The sequence below is a fragment of the Lissotriton vulgaris genome, chromosome 7 (genome assembly GCF_964263255.1).
Source record: "Lissotriton vulgaris chromosome 7, aLisVul1.2, whole genome shotgun sequence".
NCBI lineage: Eukaryota > Metazoa > Chordata > Amphibia > Caudata > Salamandridae > Lissotriton > Lissotriton vulgaris.
Window position 1 is genome coordinate 600,111,301 of NC_141695.1, and position 17,290 is coordinate 600,128,590.

At 47.3% G+C, this 17,290-nt stretch overlaps 1 protein-coding gene across 1 annotated transcript in view; it reads left to right on the plus strand.

Annotated features, from left to right (window-relative positions):
* Positions 1–17,290, plus strand: part of LOC147702089 (peroxisomal acyl-coenzyme A oxidase 1-like) — a 213,787-nt gene that overhangs the window by 97,813 nt on the left and 98,684 nt on the right. Inside the window, exon 4 of the mRNA XM_086930718.1 lies at positions 14,030–14,137. Coding sequence (XP_086786844.1) covers positions 14,030–14,137 — 108 coding nt within the window. The remainder of the gene's footprint in view (positions 1–14,029; positions 14,138–17,290) is intronic.

Here is a 17,290-nt window from a genome sequence, read left to right on the forward strand (position 1 = left end):
AATGTGGTAAATGCGGGAGCTTACTAACACTCACTTCAGTTTAAAGTCTTTAGTTTTTACCGTTTTTTGGGCAACCAGTGCTGTGTATCTCTAGACACGTGTTTTTGGAACTTTGTCCTTCAGTATAGAGAGACATCTTAAATGTGGGGTGCACTGGCAATGCTACTCAGAGTCCTCTGAGGTTTCTGCACCACTCCTAGAACCCAGGTATCCCATTGAGCTTGTCACCCCAATAACTCATCAAGGAGCCAATCAAAACAAGGGAATAGAGAGCACACTGTCTGGCATACCAGCACACCATTTGCCCAAATGCATTTTAAATTCAGTGCCAGAACTAACGCCAGCCAGAGCTTGATGTCTCGCTGTGAAATTACAAAAGCTCGACCAGCTGTCATGCATACTGTGTCACAGCTGGCAGCAGAGCATTATCTTTTTGGATCTGATTCCGACCCTGTGCCAGAGCAGGGCACGTGCCAGAATGCTGATGATGATGAGAGGGGTGGCTTGATCCCCCCCATGAGACTGATTCCTTATACCCGTATGTACAAAATGGCAGTGGGTTTGACACCTCCCCTGAGACAGGGCTGAACTCTCCCCATGGACCATCAACGGAAAAGAGTTTCTCTTTCACAGTGGTAGCTTGGAGGGCAGCTGAGGTGCTAGAGTTACACATGTGCTGCACTGAGGCTAAAACAAATGTTTTAGCAGAAATTCGCAGCCAGGGCTATGTCATTTTGAGTCCTTTCTTCCATTCATTTTTGCCATCACAGAGACTCTGATTGCAACTTGGTGGACACCATGTGCTTACCCACTTGTGAACCGCGGATGGCCAGCCGTTGTGAAACGATACCTAGTAATCTGGATTTTCTCTGCAAGCACCCTCCTCCATTGTACAGATCTCTGCCACTAAAGGAAATCCTAACTCATATCCTACCACTACTCCAGACAGAGAATCTAAAAGGATTGATGCCTCTGGCAAATATATGTTTTCTTCTGCCATTCTGGTATTGTGGTTTGTAAATGTGGTGTGTTTGTTGGGCCAATCCACTGATACCCTTTGGGAAATGGCCAGCGAGAGCTTGCTGACAGTCCCAGAGACCTAGGGTCTCTTTTGCCCAGGTGATACATGGTGGGCAGGCACTGACAAACATGTTATCCGTGCAGGTTTGAATACAACGGATTACCTTGGCAGGGTGTATGATATCAGTGTGACTCTTTGTTGATAAGGCTGGATGTGGTCCACTGGGTTCTTCAGGACTGTGTAGGCTTTGCCGACAGAAATGCCCTCTTATGGGTCCCACTTCTTTGGTGAGAAGGCAGATTGTAATTTAAAATTATTTAAAGACAGTAGAGATACATCATGTCATCTGGGTATATTGGCCCCTGGCAAACAATTCCTGCACCAGACAGCCTTCCCAAACAGTGATGCAACAGACAGCCCAGCCCTTTTATGTCTGCAAGTGAACCTGCAGGCAACATATGTCCCTGTCTCCCAACTCAACCACTCCTACAACAGCCAACATACCACTTTACGTTGCCCTCAGCTGCACATGCCCACCCAGTGGGGGCAGGATACAGCACTTCCTTCCTGGTTGCCCATCCATCCACCTCTGATAGATTAGTCTTGCAAATTATTCAAAACTGCTATGGCCAACCTTTCCTTTCCTCCTCACCCAATATCTCTTCCGCACTGAAACAGATTTTTGAAGAGCATTTACCCATCTTGCTGTAGGAGTTGTGCCTTTTGCTTTCCAAAGCTTCCATAGAGAGGTGTCCAGACTCTGAGACATGTGGGGGCTGTTACTCTCCTTAATCCTTTGACCCGAAAAAGTATGGGGGGGGTCAGGCCTATCTTAGACTTCCATCTCCTCTACATGTTCCTACAGTAGGACAGATTCAAAGGGCTCATGTTGACCCAGATCCTATCTGCTCTGCACTTTGGAGGTTTGGCGTGTCCTGTACCTCAATGACTGGTTAAAGGTGCGCTCACTGCGGTCAGTTGTGGACCACCTCGAGGCAAAGGCGGTACATTTAACATCTTTGTATTTCAACGTAAACAAGCCGAATTCCCTCCTAATTCCCAATCAGTGTCTTCCATTCATTTGGGAAATTCTGGATTTGGTGGATAAGAGATTTTTCTCCACAGCAACAAGTCCGGGGCATTTAGGCTATGATACTGATGTTTCAGGCTTGCTCCTGGATCCAGGTGTAGGTGGTTTTGATGTTTCTTGACATTTTAGCCTAGTGCATCCTCCTTGTCAACCATGGCAGGTGCCACATTTGCGCCCTACCATGGACCTCGAAGTCCCAACGGGCTCAGCACCAGGCCTGCCTTTCTGACACCATCCAGATCTCGGAAGTACAGTAAAAGATCTGTTTGCTCTAGTTGATTCAATGCCCATTAGATTCCCAATGTTAGACTAATGTTCTGATTTGTTACCTTTGCCTCAAATTGTAAAGCGCTCTGATATCTTTCGAGATCAAGTTCGCCCTACATAAAACTTTATAAATAAATACAGATGTGGCTAACCGGCAACAGTTTTTCCTATGGCAGTGCACTCTCCCTTTCCCACTATGTTATGTTATGTTATCCTGGCTTGTAGAGCACGACAGCTGCCCCAGCAAAGGGGCATCCCGGCGCTAATACAGGAAAGACTGATAGAGCAAGAGGCAGGCAAGAAATAAGATGCAGGGAAAAGATAGGTCGTAATGGCCTTTCTGAATGCGAAATAATTAACAAGGCCACAAATCTGCACAGGGAGAGAGTTCCAAAGGGTGGCGGCTCTGTAACGAAAAGAGCTGCCACCAGCCCGGACTCTACGGGTCTGGGGAAGCACCGCCAAGTGCTGACCCTGTGAGCGGAGAGACTGTGTAGTGAAATATGGCATCAGGAGATCTGCCAGGATGAGAGGAGTGGCCGACTTCAAAACCTTAAAGGCAATACATAAGGTCTTGAATTCAATGTGTATGACCACAGGTAACCAATGCAGATTGCGGATGGCATTTGACACAGAGCAAGATTTGCGCAGACCTAAGAGTGTTCTAGCGGCTGCATTCTGTGCCCTTTGCAACCTCCAGACCTCCGACTTATTGGACCCTAGATAAAGGGAACAGGCATAGTCAAGTCTCGACAGAACCGTCGCCTGAATGATGACCTGCCGCGTGGAAGCATATAAAAAAAAAACAACAGGGGTCTGAGCCCCTGGAGGCATCCAAAACGGGTCCCTGCCATTTCTTTTGCTTGGCTTTGATAGTATAAAGAAGAGTCTACCCAAATTCCTAAGTTTTTTACTGCCTGTTTAGGGGAAGGGGGTTTACCTAGGTTTGGCCACCAGAGATCACTCCACTGACCATGGTCCCTACCTATTAACAGTACCTCTGATTTGCTGGAATTCAGTTGGAGGCAGTTGTTGTTCATCCACTCGGCCACTGCTGTAAGGTCGCCCTGTGACCCTCCTGACTCGTCAGACACGGTCGCTCCACCTGAAGCTGCCGGCCCGACCCAAGTGCGGTATTGTTATTTAACCTGAGCTTCACTCGATTGAATAATCTTTTCCCACAGAGCCCGACCGCAACTCCTGATTTGCATCACGGCCGATATTAATTAATTAATTTCACTCCCTGCCTTGATTAGAGCTAAGCTGCACCGGACCTCAGCCACTTACTCCCATAGCGCCAGGTTTCAACAATTAACTACTCATCCCCATAGCGCTCCAACTCCTCCATAGTTGCACTGTCTGTCTCGCAGCGTAGCGCTTTTTGCCACTTGCACCAATTAGCATAATCACAGAGCGCCAGCCTCCATAACGTGCTGTAACGCTGAGCTCTGTCTGCTTTGCCTTGCCTTCCATTTATTTGACTGTCTGTGCCCGATTTTGTTGAACAGTCTGTGCGTGTCATTTATACTGTGTGCCCCCATCTGTGCATTGGTTTTTGGCCGACTGCCATCTTGTTTAGTCTCTTGTTGTTGTTGTTGTGAAGCCTTCCCTCCCCGGATATCCACCCCGCCTCCCGCCTCCCAGCTGCTCCGCCCTCGCCCCTCCCCCTCCACCATCCATATATGACCGATGCCTATACGCGCAGCGATCGCGTCGAAGGTGCGCCAAAGGTAAGCCCGTCTACGCCCGTCCGCGCCTGGACCGCGCCCAGCGCCAGACCCCCTGGTCCTCGTAATGCCCACCCCTCCCGCATTACTTACGATGCCACCACCCTCCTAGCCCTTAACCCCGGCCGTTCCCCCAACTGCGTCCAAGCCGCTCCTGGACACACCCATGGACCCTTCTCCTGCAACTCCTGCAAGTCCGACGGCACCAAGAACAACTCCTCATCTACGAACACACAACAGATATCCGACCCCAACCACCTACAATGCATCCTGCTCAACACCCGCTCAGTCCACAGGCACGCCATCGACCTCTGGAATCTACTAGACACCATCTCTCCGGACGTCGCCTTCCTAACAGAAACTTGGATGAACGCCACATCAGCCCCAGACATCACCATTGCCATCCCGGAAGGCTATAAGATCATTCGCAAGGACCGTACCGGCCACACAGGAGGAGGCATCGCTATCGTCCATAAGAAATCCTTCCGCATCTCAACCAGCTCAGACGTCAATCTCGCCAACACTGAACACCTTCACTTCCAGATCCACATCGACCCCAAGACCACACTCAGAGGCACCCTCCTTTACAGGCCACCAGGACCCCGCGCACAATTTAGTGAAGACATCACGGACTTCATCACTCCACACGCGCTCCCCTCCGAGGATTACATCCTTTTGGGAGACCTCAACTTTCACCTTGAAAAGAACAACGACCTCAACACCACCACCCTTTTGGACAACCTCGCCAACCTCGGACTTAAACAACTTGTCACTACCCCCACCCACATTGCAGGTCACACACTCGACCCTATCTTCACCTCCAGCAAACATGTCTCCTTCAGCCACACCACAGCTCTCCTTTGGACTGACCACAGCTGCGTTCACTTTACCTACAACAAGCCCACATCCACCAACCACCCCCAACCCACTCTGCAAGAAACTGGAACAAAATCACCATCGACCAGATCTCCTCATCGCTTCTTCTAAACCCCCCAGCCCACTCCTCAAACCCCGACCAAGCAGCCACCAACCTCACCCAATGGTTATCCAACAGCGCCGACATCCTAGCACCACTGAAAAAACGACAAATCAAACTAGGCAGCAAGAAGGCCTCCTGGTTCAACGATGATCTTAAGAAATCCAAGAAACTCTGTCGCTCTCTTGAGAAGGCCTGGAAAAAAGACCCAACCACCAACACCAAGGACGCCTTCAAAAACGCCACCCGCATACACCACCAACTGATCCGGAATGCCAAGAAAGCCGCTTTCAAGGACCGACTAGATAACAACGCCCACAACAGCAAGGAATTATTCAACATCGTCAAGGAATTTACCAACCCCTCAGCCAACTCCAACAACATCACCCCCTCTCAAGCCCTCTGCGACTCCCTAGCCTCATTCTTCCACAACAAAATTGCAGACATCCACAACAGCTTCGACAACCGACCCGAAGACCAACCCACCCAAACCCCTGCAGGACCCCCACCCCCCTTGAACATCCTCAATGACTGGAAGCCAATCTCCACTGAGGACACCATCCGTCTGATGAACTCTATCCACTCAGGATCCCCCACAGACCCATGCCCTCACCACATCTTTAACAAAGCAGACTCCATTATAGCACCGCACCTCCGAGACGTCATCAACTGCTCCCTCAACTCCGCAACCTTCCCGGAAAGCTGGAAACACACCGAACTCAGCGCCCTCCTGAAGAAACCCACAGCTGACCCCACCAAACTCAAAAACTACCGCCCTATCTCACTCCTTCCATTCCCGGCCAAAGTCATCGAGAAAGCGGTCAACAACCAGCTCGCCGCATTCCTCGAAACCAACAAATCCCTCGACTCCTCACAATCCGGCTTCCGAGCCAAGCACAGCACTGAAACCGCCCTCATCGCAGCAACAGACGACATTCGAACTCTACTGGACAATGGAGACACAGTCGCCCTCATCCTCCTCGACCTCTCCGCAGCCTTCGACACGGTCTGTCATAGCACCCTATTACAACGCCTCAGAAACGTCGGAATCCAAGGAAAAGCACTGGAATGGATCACCTCGTTCCTCACCGGAAGAACCCAGAGAGTCCGCCTTCCACCATTCAAGTCAGAGGCCACTGAAGTCATCTGCGGCGTACCACAAGGATCTTCACTCAGCCCCACCCTCTTCAACGTATACATGAGCCCCCTCGCGGTCATCGCACGCCAACACAACCTCAACATCATCTCCTACGCCGATGACACTCAACTGATCCTATCTCTCACCAGAGACCCTAACACTGCCAAAACCAACCTGCATGAAGGAATGAAAGAAGTAGCCGACTGGATGAAGCACAGCCGTCTGAAACTGAACTCAGACAAAACAGAAGTCCTCATCCTAGGCACCTCCCCCTCCGCCTGGGATGACTCTTGGTGGCCAGAGGCCCTTGGAAAAGCACCCATCCCGACGGACCACGCACGGAACCTGGGCGTCATCCTGGATTCCTCCCTCTCGATGAACAGACAAGTCAACGCCGTTTCTTCATCTTGCTTCAACATTCTTCGCATGCTCAAAAAAACATTTCGTTGGATCCCCACCGAAACTAGAAAACGGTCACCCACGCTCTGGTCACGAGCCGACTGGACTACGGGAACACCCTCTACGCCGGTACCACCGCAAAACTCCAGAAAAAACTCCAACGCATCCAGAACGCTTCAGCCAGGCTCATATTAGACATCCCGCGTAAAGAACACATCTCTGGTCACCTGAAAAACCTCCACTGGCTCCCCGTCAATAAGAGGATTACTTTCCGGCTCCTAACCCACGCACACAAAGCACTCTACGAAATCGGACCCGAATGCCTCAACACACGACTGTCCTTCTACACCCCCCCCCCCCCGCCAGCTGCGATCCTCCAACCAAGCCCTTGCCACTGTACCTCGCATCAACAAAACCACCATGGGAGGTAGATCCTTCTCCTACCTGGCAGCTAAAACCTGGAACTCACTTCCCACTCACCTTCGCCTTACTCAGAACCACCTAGCATTCAGAAAGCAACTTAAAACGTGGATATTTGACAAGTAATTCCCCACCCTTCTTCAAGCGCCTTGAGACCCTCTGGGTATGTAGCGCGCTATATAAATTTATTGACTTGACTTGAAAATTTAAGGGCGTCCTGCTCGGTGTTATTAGAGAGTGCCACCACCAACTGCGTATCGTCGGCGTAGGAGACCATGGTCAAACCCCTGCTGCTGGCTACTGCTACTAATGGTTGAACATAGATATTGAACAACAGGAGACTAAGGAAAGAACCTTGTGGCACCCCTTGTTTGACTGGATGTTCACCAGAAGCAAACGGGGGGCAGTTACCGTAAATGACCTCTCACGGAGAAATGAGCCAAGCCACTCCAGAGCCAAGCCCGTAATTCCAGCCTCCGCAAGATGTCTCAGTAATATATCATGCAACACAGTATCAAAAGTGGCGCTCAGATCTAACAAGATCAGCGCCAACGTTTGACCCTCGTCCGTAGCAAACCAGAGATGTTCTGTAACAGCTAGGAGAGCTGACTCCGTGCTGTGGCCCAGCCTAAAACCTTTCTGAGAGGGGTGCAGTATGTTATTAGTGGCCAGAACATCATAATGGAGGGTATTAACCCTTCCACTGCGGCGACTATTCCGCCGCAGTGCTAAGGGGCGGGGGGGGGGGCCGTGCGGCGCTCCCGCGCTGGTGACGGAACCGCTCCGTCACGCCCCTCGGGTGAGCTGTGCTTGTGATGGAACGGTTCTGTCACGGCCCCGCCCACTCAATAGAACGCGCCGAGCAGGCGAGAAATCAGCACGCGCAGGTGCGGCAAGCGGGCCGTGACGGAGCCGTTCCGTCACCAGCCCAGCCCACCCGAGGGGCGTGACGGAACGGTTCCGTCACAAGCGTGGGAGGGGTTAACATAAGCCTCTGTCATCTTGGCTGCCTAGGGAAGCAAGGAAATAGGGCGGTAGTTTCCTGGTATGGATGGGTCGAGCGCAGGTTTCTTGAGTAACGGAATTACTTTAGCCTGTTGATAGTAGCAATGGACGTATCACTACTGGGTTTGGGGGTGAGGTGGGGAGATGGACATGAAAGGAATCTAGTCTCCAGTGGAAGGCAGGCTCCATATCAAGCTTTTGGATCTGCAGGCCATTCATCTGGTACTAAAAGCCATCCTGCCATCCATAAAGGTTCTCACAGACAACACCACTGCCATGTGATATTGCAAAAAAGGGCGGGTGCGGTCCTCTGCCAAGAGGTTTTGTATCTCTGGAGGTGAGTAGAGCAGCAGAACATCTTTCTAGTCGCCAACCTTCTGGTTTAGTTTCTGAATCCAGTGCTTATATATTGATCAGACGTCGCATAGCATATCTTTTCATAATCGTCAAGAACGTGCATTTGGATAAGCTGGGAAGTGGTGATGTCGCCTATGCAGTGTGGTGGTTTTAGGCTGCTTGACTTTTCATATATATTATCTAGTAGCAGAGACTTACTATCCGAAATATTAGGCACTAACTAAATACACGCCCATGCACGGCTGAGCGTGCACTAGTTCAAATACACTCATTGTTGGATCATCTAAGTGCACTGTTTCGAGTGACATGGCAGAATGTAGATGTGCTTGCCTTGATGAGCCATGCATGGTGGGAGCTAGACCAGAAATTGCATCATGATATCCCCTACTCTTCGGTGCTGCCACTGGCTGATAATCTCCTATAGCCTCGTACCGGAGAAAAGGCGGTAAAAGGGTCCCAGCTGCAGGCAGATATACAAACCACTGGGTACCTTTTAAAAAATGCTTTCATCTCATACTCATAAAGTAGTTTCTGTAATGCCAGAAACCGGTCCTGGGAAGCTTGATTCCGGTCCAGGGAAGACATGGCTTGGCAGTTCGGGCTGGACTGTTCCCATGAGGCACAGGGTCAGACTGATTTGCATATGGCCATGTCTGAACTGGGGTGGCGGAGTGAGTTAAAGAACGGTGATGGATTAAACCCAGATCAGTTGACTGGGGGTGAGTGTTTGTATTGTCAATGCTCCTTCCATCATCCCCTTTGGTTTTTCTTTGTTCGCCCTAAGTTGGCAGGGTATGCTCAGACGTGAGTCCCTTGCTCACTTTGCCACTGAATTCAAGCAAGCCCGGCTGAAGACGGCTGTAATGCCAGAAACCGGTCCTCGGAAGCTTGATTCCGGTCCAGGGAAGACATGGCTTGGCAGTTCGGGCTGGACTGTTCCCATGAGGCACAGGGTCAGACTGATTTGCATATGGGCATGTCTGAACTGTGGTGGTGGAGTGAGCTAAAGAACGGGGATGGATTAAACCCAGATCAGTTGACTGGGGGTAAGTGTTTGTATTGTCAACGCTCCGTCCATCATCCCCTTTGGTTTTTCTTTGTACCAATACACCTACATACCTGAACGAAGAACCACATTTAGTGGGGGCACTGAAACCAAGTATGTTCCATGTGACCTTCCTAATGCGAATGTTTTTCATATGGTGTGGAGTTGCATTGAACTCACTTTGTCTGACAAAATATGTTCCTGGTAGTCTCGGAGAATGTGAGATTGTGGATTCTCCGGTCGGCCCATCTCCTCAAACAGCACTATTGGCTGGTACTTCACATATACCCCCCTCGTATCGCCACCTTGCCCCCACTTTACCTGTACTAGCCAGAGGTGTGTGGCCATAAGGTGGATGCAGAGGAGGGTGCCATCTTTGAGGGGTAATTACGAAATGCTACCTACAGTCAGGGCAGGTTCTAACAGTATGCTGAGAGGGTACATTACACTGCTCGACACAGGGACATACGGGCAGCCTTCTATCTTTATCTGCAGCGCAACACTGGGTCACTGCTAACCTCCCTGCAAACCTTTGTACTGGCTGTGCCATCCCCTTGCAGTAGAGACTCACTGCCACTATGCAATGCCCCTCAAAATCTGCCATGTTGCTCTGTGTCATTTCCTGCTGTACTGGGCTCTTCGCATCTAGAATTGTATGTACTGTGTCGTAAATCATCTTTTGTGTGAAATTTCAATAAAGAAAGTTTGAAAAAAAGAAATATAGTGTACCCTAGAGTTTCCGCATGAACACTCCTTCCAGCTGGAATGGACAGTGGGACTCTTGTACACCTTCCTGTTGCTTCCTCTTGTGCCTCGAGTTATGAAGATCACAAACCACCGGGTCCAAGTCATCCTAAGTGGTGTAGCAGGGGGAGGGACGTTCCGCCCTGGGCGGCACAAGTTTTGGGGGAGGCGGCCACCCCCCTCACTTGCCTGTAGCTGTTGCGGGCGGCCACTGCAGGAATCACCAGAACCCCCCATGGTCCCAGTAACAGCCGCCAAGGGCGACTACCGGAAGGACCGGCATGGGGCAGCTCTCCTCAGGGACCGTCCCGGGCAGCAAAATATTCAGCTATGTTACTGATCATCCTGTAGACCTCGGATTAGGCAAGCAGAGTGTGGTATCTGGAACTCCTAGGATTGAGTGTCAGTCCTTCGTTCAGACTGCCACTTTGGGAGGACCTCCTGTGTCAGCAACAGGGCAGGGTCCTCTCTCCTAATAGATGCAAATTACACCTTCATGCATGGAGATGTAGCAGTGGCAACTGACTGCATTCCGTGTGCCAACTGAGGTGGTGGATGTCGTAGTTGCCGATAGGTGCCCTTCCACAAAATCCATTTAAGTTGGAACTAATTTGTGACCTGCTGTGGTGCTTGGAATAATGAACAGGCCATGCTATATGGTTTGCTTTTATTTGTTTAGTCTTTAGCCTAACACGGCCTTGCAGTGGACATTATAGAAGGTTATTTGTAGGCCCTTTCAGCCTTCCTACGTTTTCTTGACTAACTGTCCATATTCAAGTCACCTGATGAGATTTGTTAAAGGATAGACATAGGTTTCATCCCAAGCCGTTTTTTATGCCATAGTGCAACTTTAACTTGGTCTTGACATGCCTTATGTGTACAATCTTCAAACTGATGCACAGCTGCTCGCTGCATTGCCTAACCTTGAAGACTGTCTAGCTCATTGTTATTATGTCAGCTTGTTGCTTCAGTGAACTACTGCCACTCTCAGTGCAACAGCCCTACACTATCTTAAACTAAATTGGTGCTGAGGACTCCTTACCAAAAGTCATGACTCCCTTTCATGTTGGATAATCCTCTCACTACTCAAAATAGGAGAGGCCTCCTCGGTAGGACCTTAAAAGGACTTTAAGCTTTTACATAGATCGTACTTAGGGTCATTGAGTGGATGATCAACTTTTTGCTCTTGAGCAAAAAAAGGGAAGGCAGTGCAGAAGAGGACCTTGTTGAGGTGGATAGTCCTCTGCATTAGGATCTGCTATGCAGTGACCAAGACAGACCCCCATAAGGTCTGAAAACTCATTCTACCGGGACCAATGCTGTTACTAATGCATTCGTGTGAGAGGAGCCTCTTGTTGACATCTGCCAGACTGTGACGTGGGTGTTGGTGCATTACTGCCTTGACAATCTGGCCTGATGGGACACTTCACTTGCTCAGTTCTGGAGGACTTTTTGGTCTGAGTCTATTCGACTGACTCTTCACTTTGGGTAGTTACTGCTTTGGTATCTTTTTTAAAGTGAGGAATCTACAGTTAGAAATATCCATCAGAAGGGATAGTTACTTACCTTCGGCATCTCTCCTTCTGTTAGATATTCTATCTAACCGCAGATTCCTCACTGCCCTCCCCCTTGTTCTGTGAAGTGGCCAGTCTTTAACACCTAATATGGTCCCAAGTAAGTACTCAGCACACTTCATCCAAGAATTGTTCAACCTCTGTTTCTGTGGGGTTGGAAAATGGAGAAAAAACAAGAAAATGACATCAGCGGCACAAACTAGGGAAGCAAGGTTACAACAGTGCCACAATGACATCAGTTACTTCACAGGCAGCAAGTGGAACATAAAGAAACTACCCTGCATATAAAATTTGCAGCTGACATTGATAGTTTGAAGCACATCTTGGGAACTTTGTTCATTTTTACTCAACTTGGGGAAGGGGGTGCACTTTACACAGCCTGCCACTCGCCTTGTGAAGCAATTGGTGGCTATTTTAACCTTTTGATCTTTTCTTCAGAGCCCCTTGAGTACATTGCATGACTATCCTTTCCACCTTAGCGTCTTTATCACACCCAAGTCATGAAATAACAGCAAGTATCTTTGTGGATGGCGTAAAAACAGCAATTCATTCAGTAGAAAAAGAGGAGACCAACGGTTCTGTCACGGCCCCGCCCACTCAATAGAACGCGCCGAGCAGGCGAGAAATCAGCACGCGCAGGTGCGGCAAGCGGGCCGTGACGGAGCCGTTCCGTCACCAGCCCAGCCCACCCGAGGGGCGTGACGGAACGGTTCCGTCACAAGCGTGGGAGGGGTTAACATAAGCCTCTGTCATCTTGGCTGCCTAGGGAAGCAAGGAAATAGGGCGGTAGTTTCCTGGTATGGATGGGTCGAGCGCAGGTTTCTTGAGTAACGGAATTACTTTAGCCTGTGATAGTGGCAATGGACGTATCACTACTGGGTTTGGGGGTGAGGTGGGGAGATGGACATGAAAGGAATCTAGTCTCCAGTGGAAGGTAGGCTCCATATCAAGCTTTTGGATCTGCAGGCCATTCATCTGGTACTAAAAGCCATCCTGCCATCCATAAAGGTTCTCACAGACAACACCACTGCCATGTGATATTGCAAAAAAGGGCGGGTTAGGTCCTCTGCCAAGAGGTTTTGTATCTCTGGAGGTGAGTAGAGCAGCAGAACATCTTTCTAGTCGCCAACCTTCTGGTTCAGTTTCTGAATCCAGTGCTGATATATTGATCAGACGTCGCATAGCATATCTTTTCATAATCGTCACAAACGTGCATTTGGATAAGCTGGGAAGTGGTGATGTCGCCTATGCAGTGTGGTGGTTTTAGGCTGCTTGACTTTTCATATATATTATCTAGTAGCAGAGACTTACTATCCGAAATATTAGGCACTAACTAAATACACACCCATGCACGGCTGAGCGTGCACTAGTTCAAATACACTCATTGTTGGATCATCTAAGTGCACTGTTTCGAGTGACATGGCAGAATGTAGATGTGCTTGCCTTGATGAGCCATGCATGGTGGGAGCTAGCCCAGAAATTGCATCATGATATCCTCTACTCTTCGGTGCTGCCACTGGCTGATAATCTCCTATAAAAGGGTCCCAGCTGCAGGCAGATATACAAACCACTGGGGACCAGATGCTGCAGTCATCACAGATGTTCACCATTTGGAGATTTACATAGTTTCTGGCTGGTGTAAGTGTGTATGATGCAGTTAATTATGAATAGTGGAACAACAGACAATTTGTTTTCGCTTTTTTAGAAGAGCCCTCCCCTCATGCGGTCTTTCCTAGATACTTTGCTCACCGAAACAACAGTAGGGAGATAGACACCAGTTTGTTTCTAAAGTCAAATTGTTTGGTTATGAGGATGGAAAATCTATTGTAAAGTAATGTCGGTACTGCTCTGTTTCACCCCATCCCACTGAATCAACATACTTTTATGTAAGGGAGTAGCAGTGACTGCTGCGTCTAGGAATGACCTCCCACACACTAACTGGAGGTAACAGTTTAATCAACATGGTGGTACTTGTTCACCTCTGGTTTCTTGCTCTTCTTTCAAACTTTTATTTTATCATTGCTACTCCTCTTGCTTCTGCTTAAATCACTTCCTGTTCCCATTTTCTAGATGGCCCTTCAAGGTGGTGACTTAGTAACCTGACCTCTGGAACAGATAGCCCGGTCCCGTGGGAGGTGGGTGAATGGACTCTGTTGGCTCCTTTTCTTAGTGGGGGAGGACGTTTCTCTCTGTTTGTTTCCTTACTTTATTTCTGACTCTCTTTCACAAAACCAGGAGCTTTCACAATATGTGCCTTCACTTATAGGGACCCACATTCGTGGCCTTGAGACAACCTCCACGTACGACCCATCAACGCAGGAATTCATCCTCAACAGCCCCACTGTAACCTCAATCAAATGGTGGCCAGGTGGACGTGAGTGTCATTTCTTATTTCACAAGGTGTTTGGTGAGTATGTGAGTGAGTATTGATAAAAGTCAGATGAGAAGGATAGGGATATTTTGGCGCTTGGTGTGAATAATGGAGTCATAGGTATTGCTGGATAAGGTTGAAGTGGATTCTTTCACTATTTTACATATATTACCTTTTTAAAGGAGGAGGCAAACCATGCACTAAAAAAATTGGGCATTGAGCAGAAGCCGTCATTTTGTGTCCTGGGACAGAGTTTGTCAAGTTCTTTACAGTTTAGTGGACACTTGGAGATCAATTTTTAAAACTTGGTGCCAAATTAAATGTTCATTGGTCACATTGACTACGGTGCAGCCTCAAGCTGCGCATTTAGCTACAAGAGCTTTACAAAGTTAGAATCCTCCATGAGGGACCCTTAGATGTTTATGGAATAGAAGTAATGGAGACTCTCAAAGCCTGGAAGACATGTTGAGTAACAGAATCAACTTTTTTATATTATAGGCTATTAAGTTCCCTTGATCTGCTTTTAGTGAGTAGAGGATTCAACAAACATCATCATTATAAGATAGCTATCATTGGAGTCCGCATGCCCCATTTTGAGCACCTCATGTGGCCATCTTTACTAGTTTGCATTCAGGATTCGAAGACAAAACATCATTCGAACTCTGGACATTTACAAAATTATACCTCCACTCTAAGAAAACAATAAGCATGTGATTCTCAAGGATACAAACAATTTTCTTCAATATGCAATCTCCTTATTGCATAGATCAAATAGACAACTGATTGTTCATTTCCAAAATGCCTCAAGGAATTGTTGTGCGCATAGAAGGCGGTAGAGTGTCCTGTGACTAGATCAAGGGACAAGTCCCCAAAATCAGCAAAAACAACAGGACAAGCACTTTAAACGATAATCTATCACCCCAACGTGCCAACCTAACACAACATGAAAGATTAAGCACACACCATTCTTTGGATTGGATAGTATAAATGGTATGTATTGTAAGCAAGCAGCTCCAGGAGTCGAGGTAAGGTGAGATTAATCAGTTTATTTATCGATAGAGAGAAGTACAGGTCTTCCTGCCTCAGCAACCGCCCCTGTCGGAATGGTAAGAATCTGGAATCAGGCTGATGTAATACGTGACTCCAGATTCTACACTCTCCCACACGAGGCAGAAGTAAAGGCAACTATAACATATCTTCTTTTCTTAGGGAACAAAAAGAAACAGTCAGGGAAAGAAAAACAAAACACAATAATACTAAACAGGCGAATAAAAATAACTACATTGAATAAAAAAAACACAAAAATGAGCAGAATCAAATTAACACTCCGCAGTTATAAAACATGTTAAACATAAAATCATTGAATAAAAAAACACAAGAATATGCAGAATCAAAATAACACTCTACAGTTAAATCATGTAGAAACTAGAGAAAATGATTAATACATGACAAAATCATCATACTTCTTGGGCACACTGCGCTGCCTTGTAGAGTGTACATCTTCTTGCACAGATTTATTTATTTGCACAATCTTGCTCGGAACGGTCTTTGAATTAACAACAACCTTGGAACTAGAAACATCTTTACTAGAACCAACTCCTTAGAAGCAGCAGCACCACTACCTCCCTTGGAATACAAAGCAATTCTTCTGAAGTTCCAATTCTGACCATTCTCCAAAACAACATGCCACTTATGCACTTCTTTGACTTTAAGAGGTTCTGAAAACTTGTTTACCCCAAATTCCTTTCTACCCAATTTAATCTTGACATAGTCACCAACATCAACTCTACCAACCTTACCCTTGAAACCACTACAAGAATTTCCAGAACCAGTACTAAAATTGTTAAAATCTTGAAATTTTTCTTCAAACAACCACTGAGGGACCATCTTAGTCTTGGGAAACCTACTGCGCATGCGTTCATAAGGAACTTCATTGGTGACACTATGAACAGTGGTATTATAAGACCAAACGGCCTCTTCCACAGCACTACGAACATCGCGTTGACTTTGCACAGCCAATTGAATAGTGCCCTTGACCAACCTATTCATGCGCTCCACAATACCGTTACCTTGCGGATTGTATAATGATGTACACATATGCCTGATACCGTGATTAGATAAAAACATCCGCATAGAAGTCGAAGGTAACTGAGTACCATTGTCTGTTAACAAAATGCCAGGAAAACTTTCTTTCATAAATATGGATTTGAGCTGTCCAATTACACTTTCAGTAGTTATATTTTTCATGAACTCGACACACATCCATCGTGAACACACATCCATCAAAACCATTGCAAAACGACATTCACATACGTGTGAAAGTGAGAGACTCCCCAAACAGCAGCTAACGCTTCACGCTCTATCACCGCATAATTGCGTTCAGAGGCACTAAGAGTACGTGAAGCGAAAGCCACAGTTTTCTGTACGCCATTTTTCCTTTGAGATAGAATAGCACCAATACCATGAGCACTGGCGTCAACAGTCACAAAGGTGTCTCTACCAGGTTCAAATGCGAGAGAATGCCTGCATTGATAATTTTGAGTTTAATTTTTTCAAAAGCATCAGATTGTTTTGAACCCCACTCAAATTGTACACCTTTTCTAAGAAGTAGTCTTAAAGCTTCAGTCTTGTGGGCAAAATTAGAAACAAACTTGGAGTAATACTCCACTAATCCTAAAAAGGATTTCAATTGATCCTTATTTGGGGGAAGAGGAGCACACCTAATAGCTTTCAATAAATCATCTTTTGGCTTCACACCAGAATGAGAGATGGTGTACCCTAAGTAGTCTATCTCCGTTAATAAAAACTGACATTTATCCTTTCTAAGGGTTAGACCAGCATTTGAAAATACATGTAACACTTTGGCTAAGTTAATATTATGCTCTGATTCATCAATTCTAGTAATCAAAACATCATCCTGAAAAAAATGAACATATTTCAAGTCTTTTAACAAAGAATGCATCATGCGTTGGAATACGCTGGCCGCAGAGGCCAGTCCAAATGGTAACCTTTTAAATTGGAACACTCCCTCAACGGTAACAAAAGCAGTAAGTTCCCTGGACTTGGGATGTAAAACAACCTGATGATAGGAAACGGAGATTGAGCTTGCTAAAAAACTTCGCCTTGTCCATCAGAAGAACCATTTCAGAAATGTTT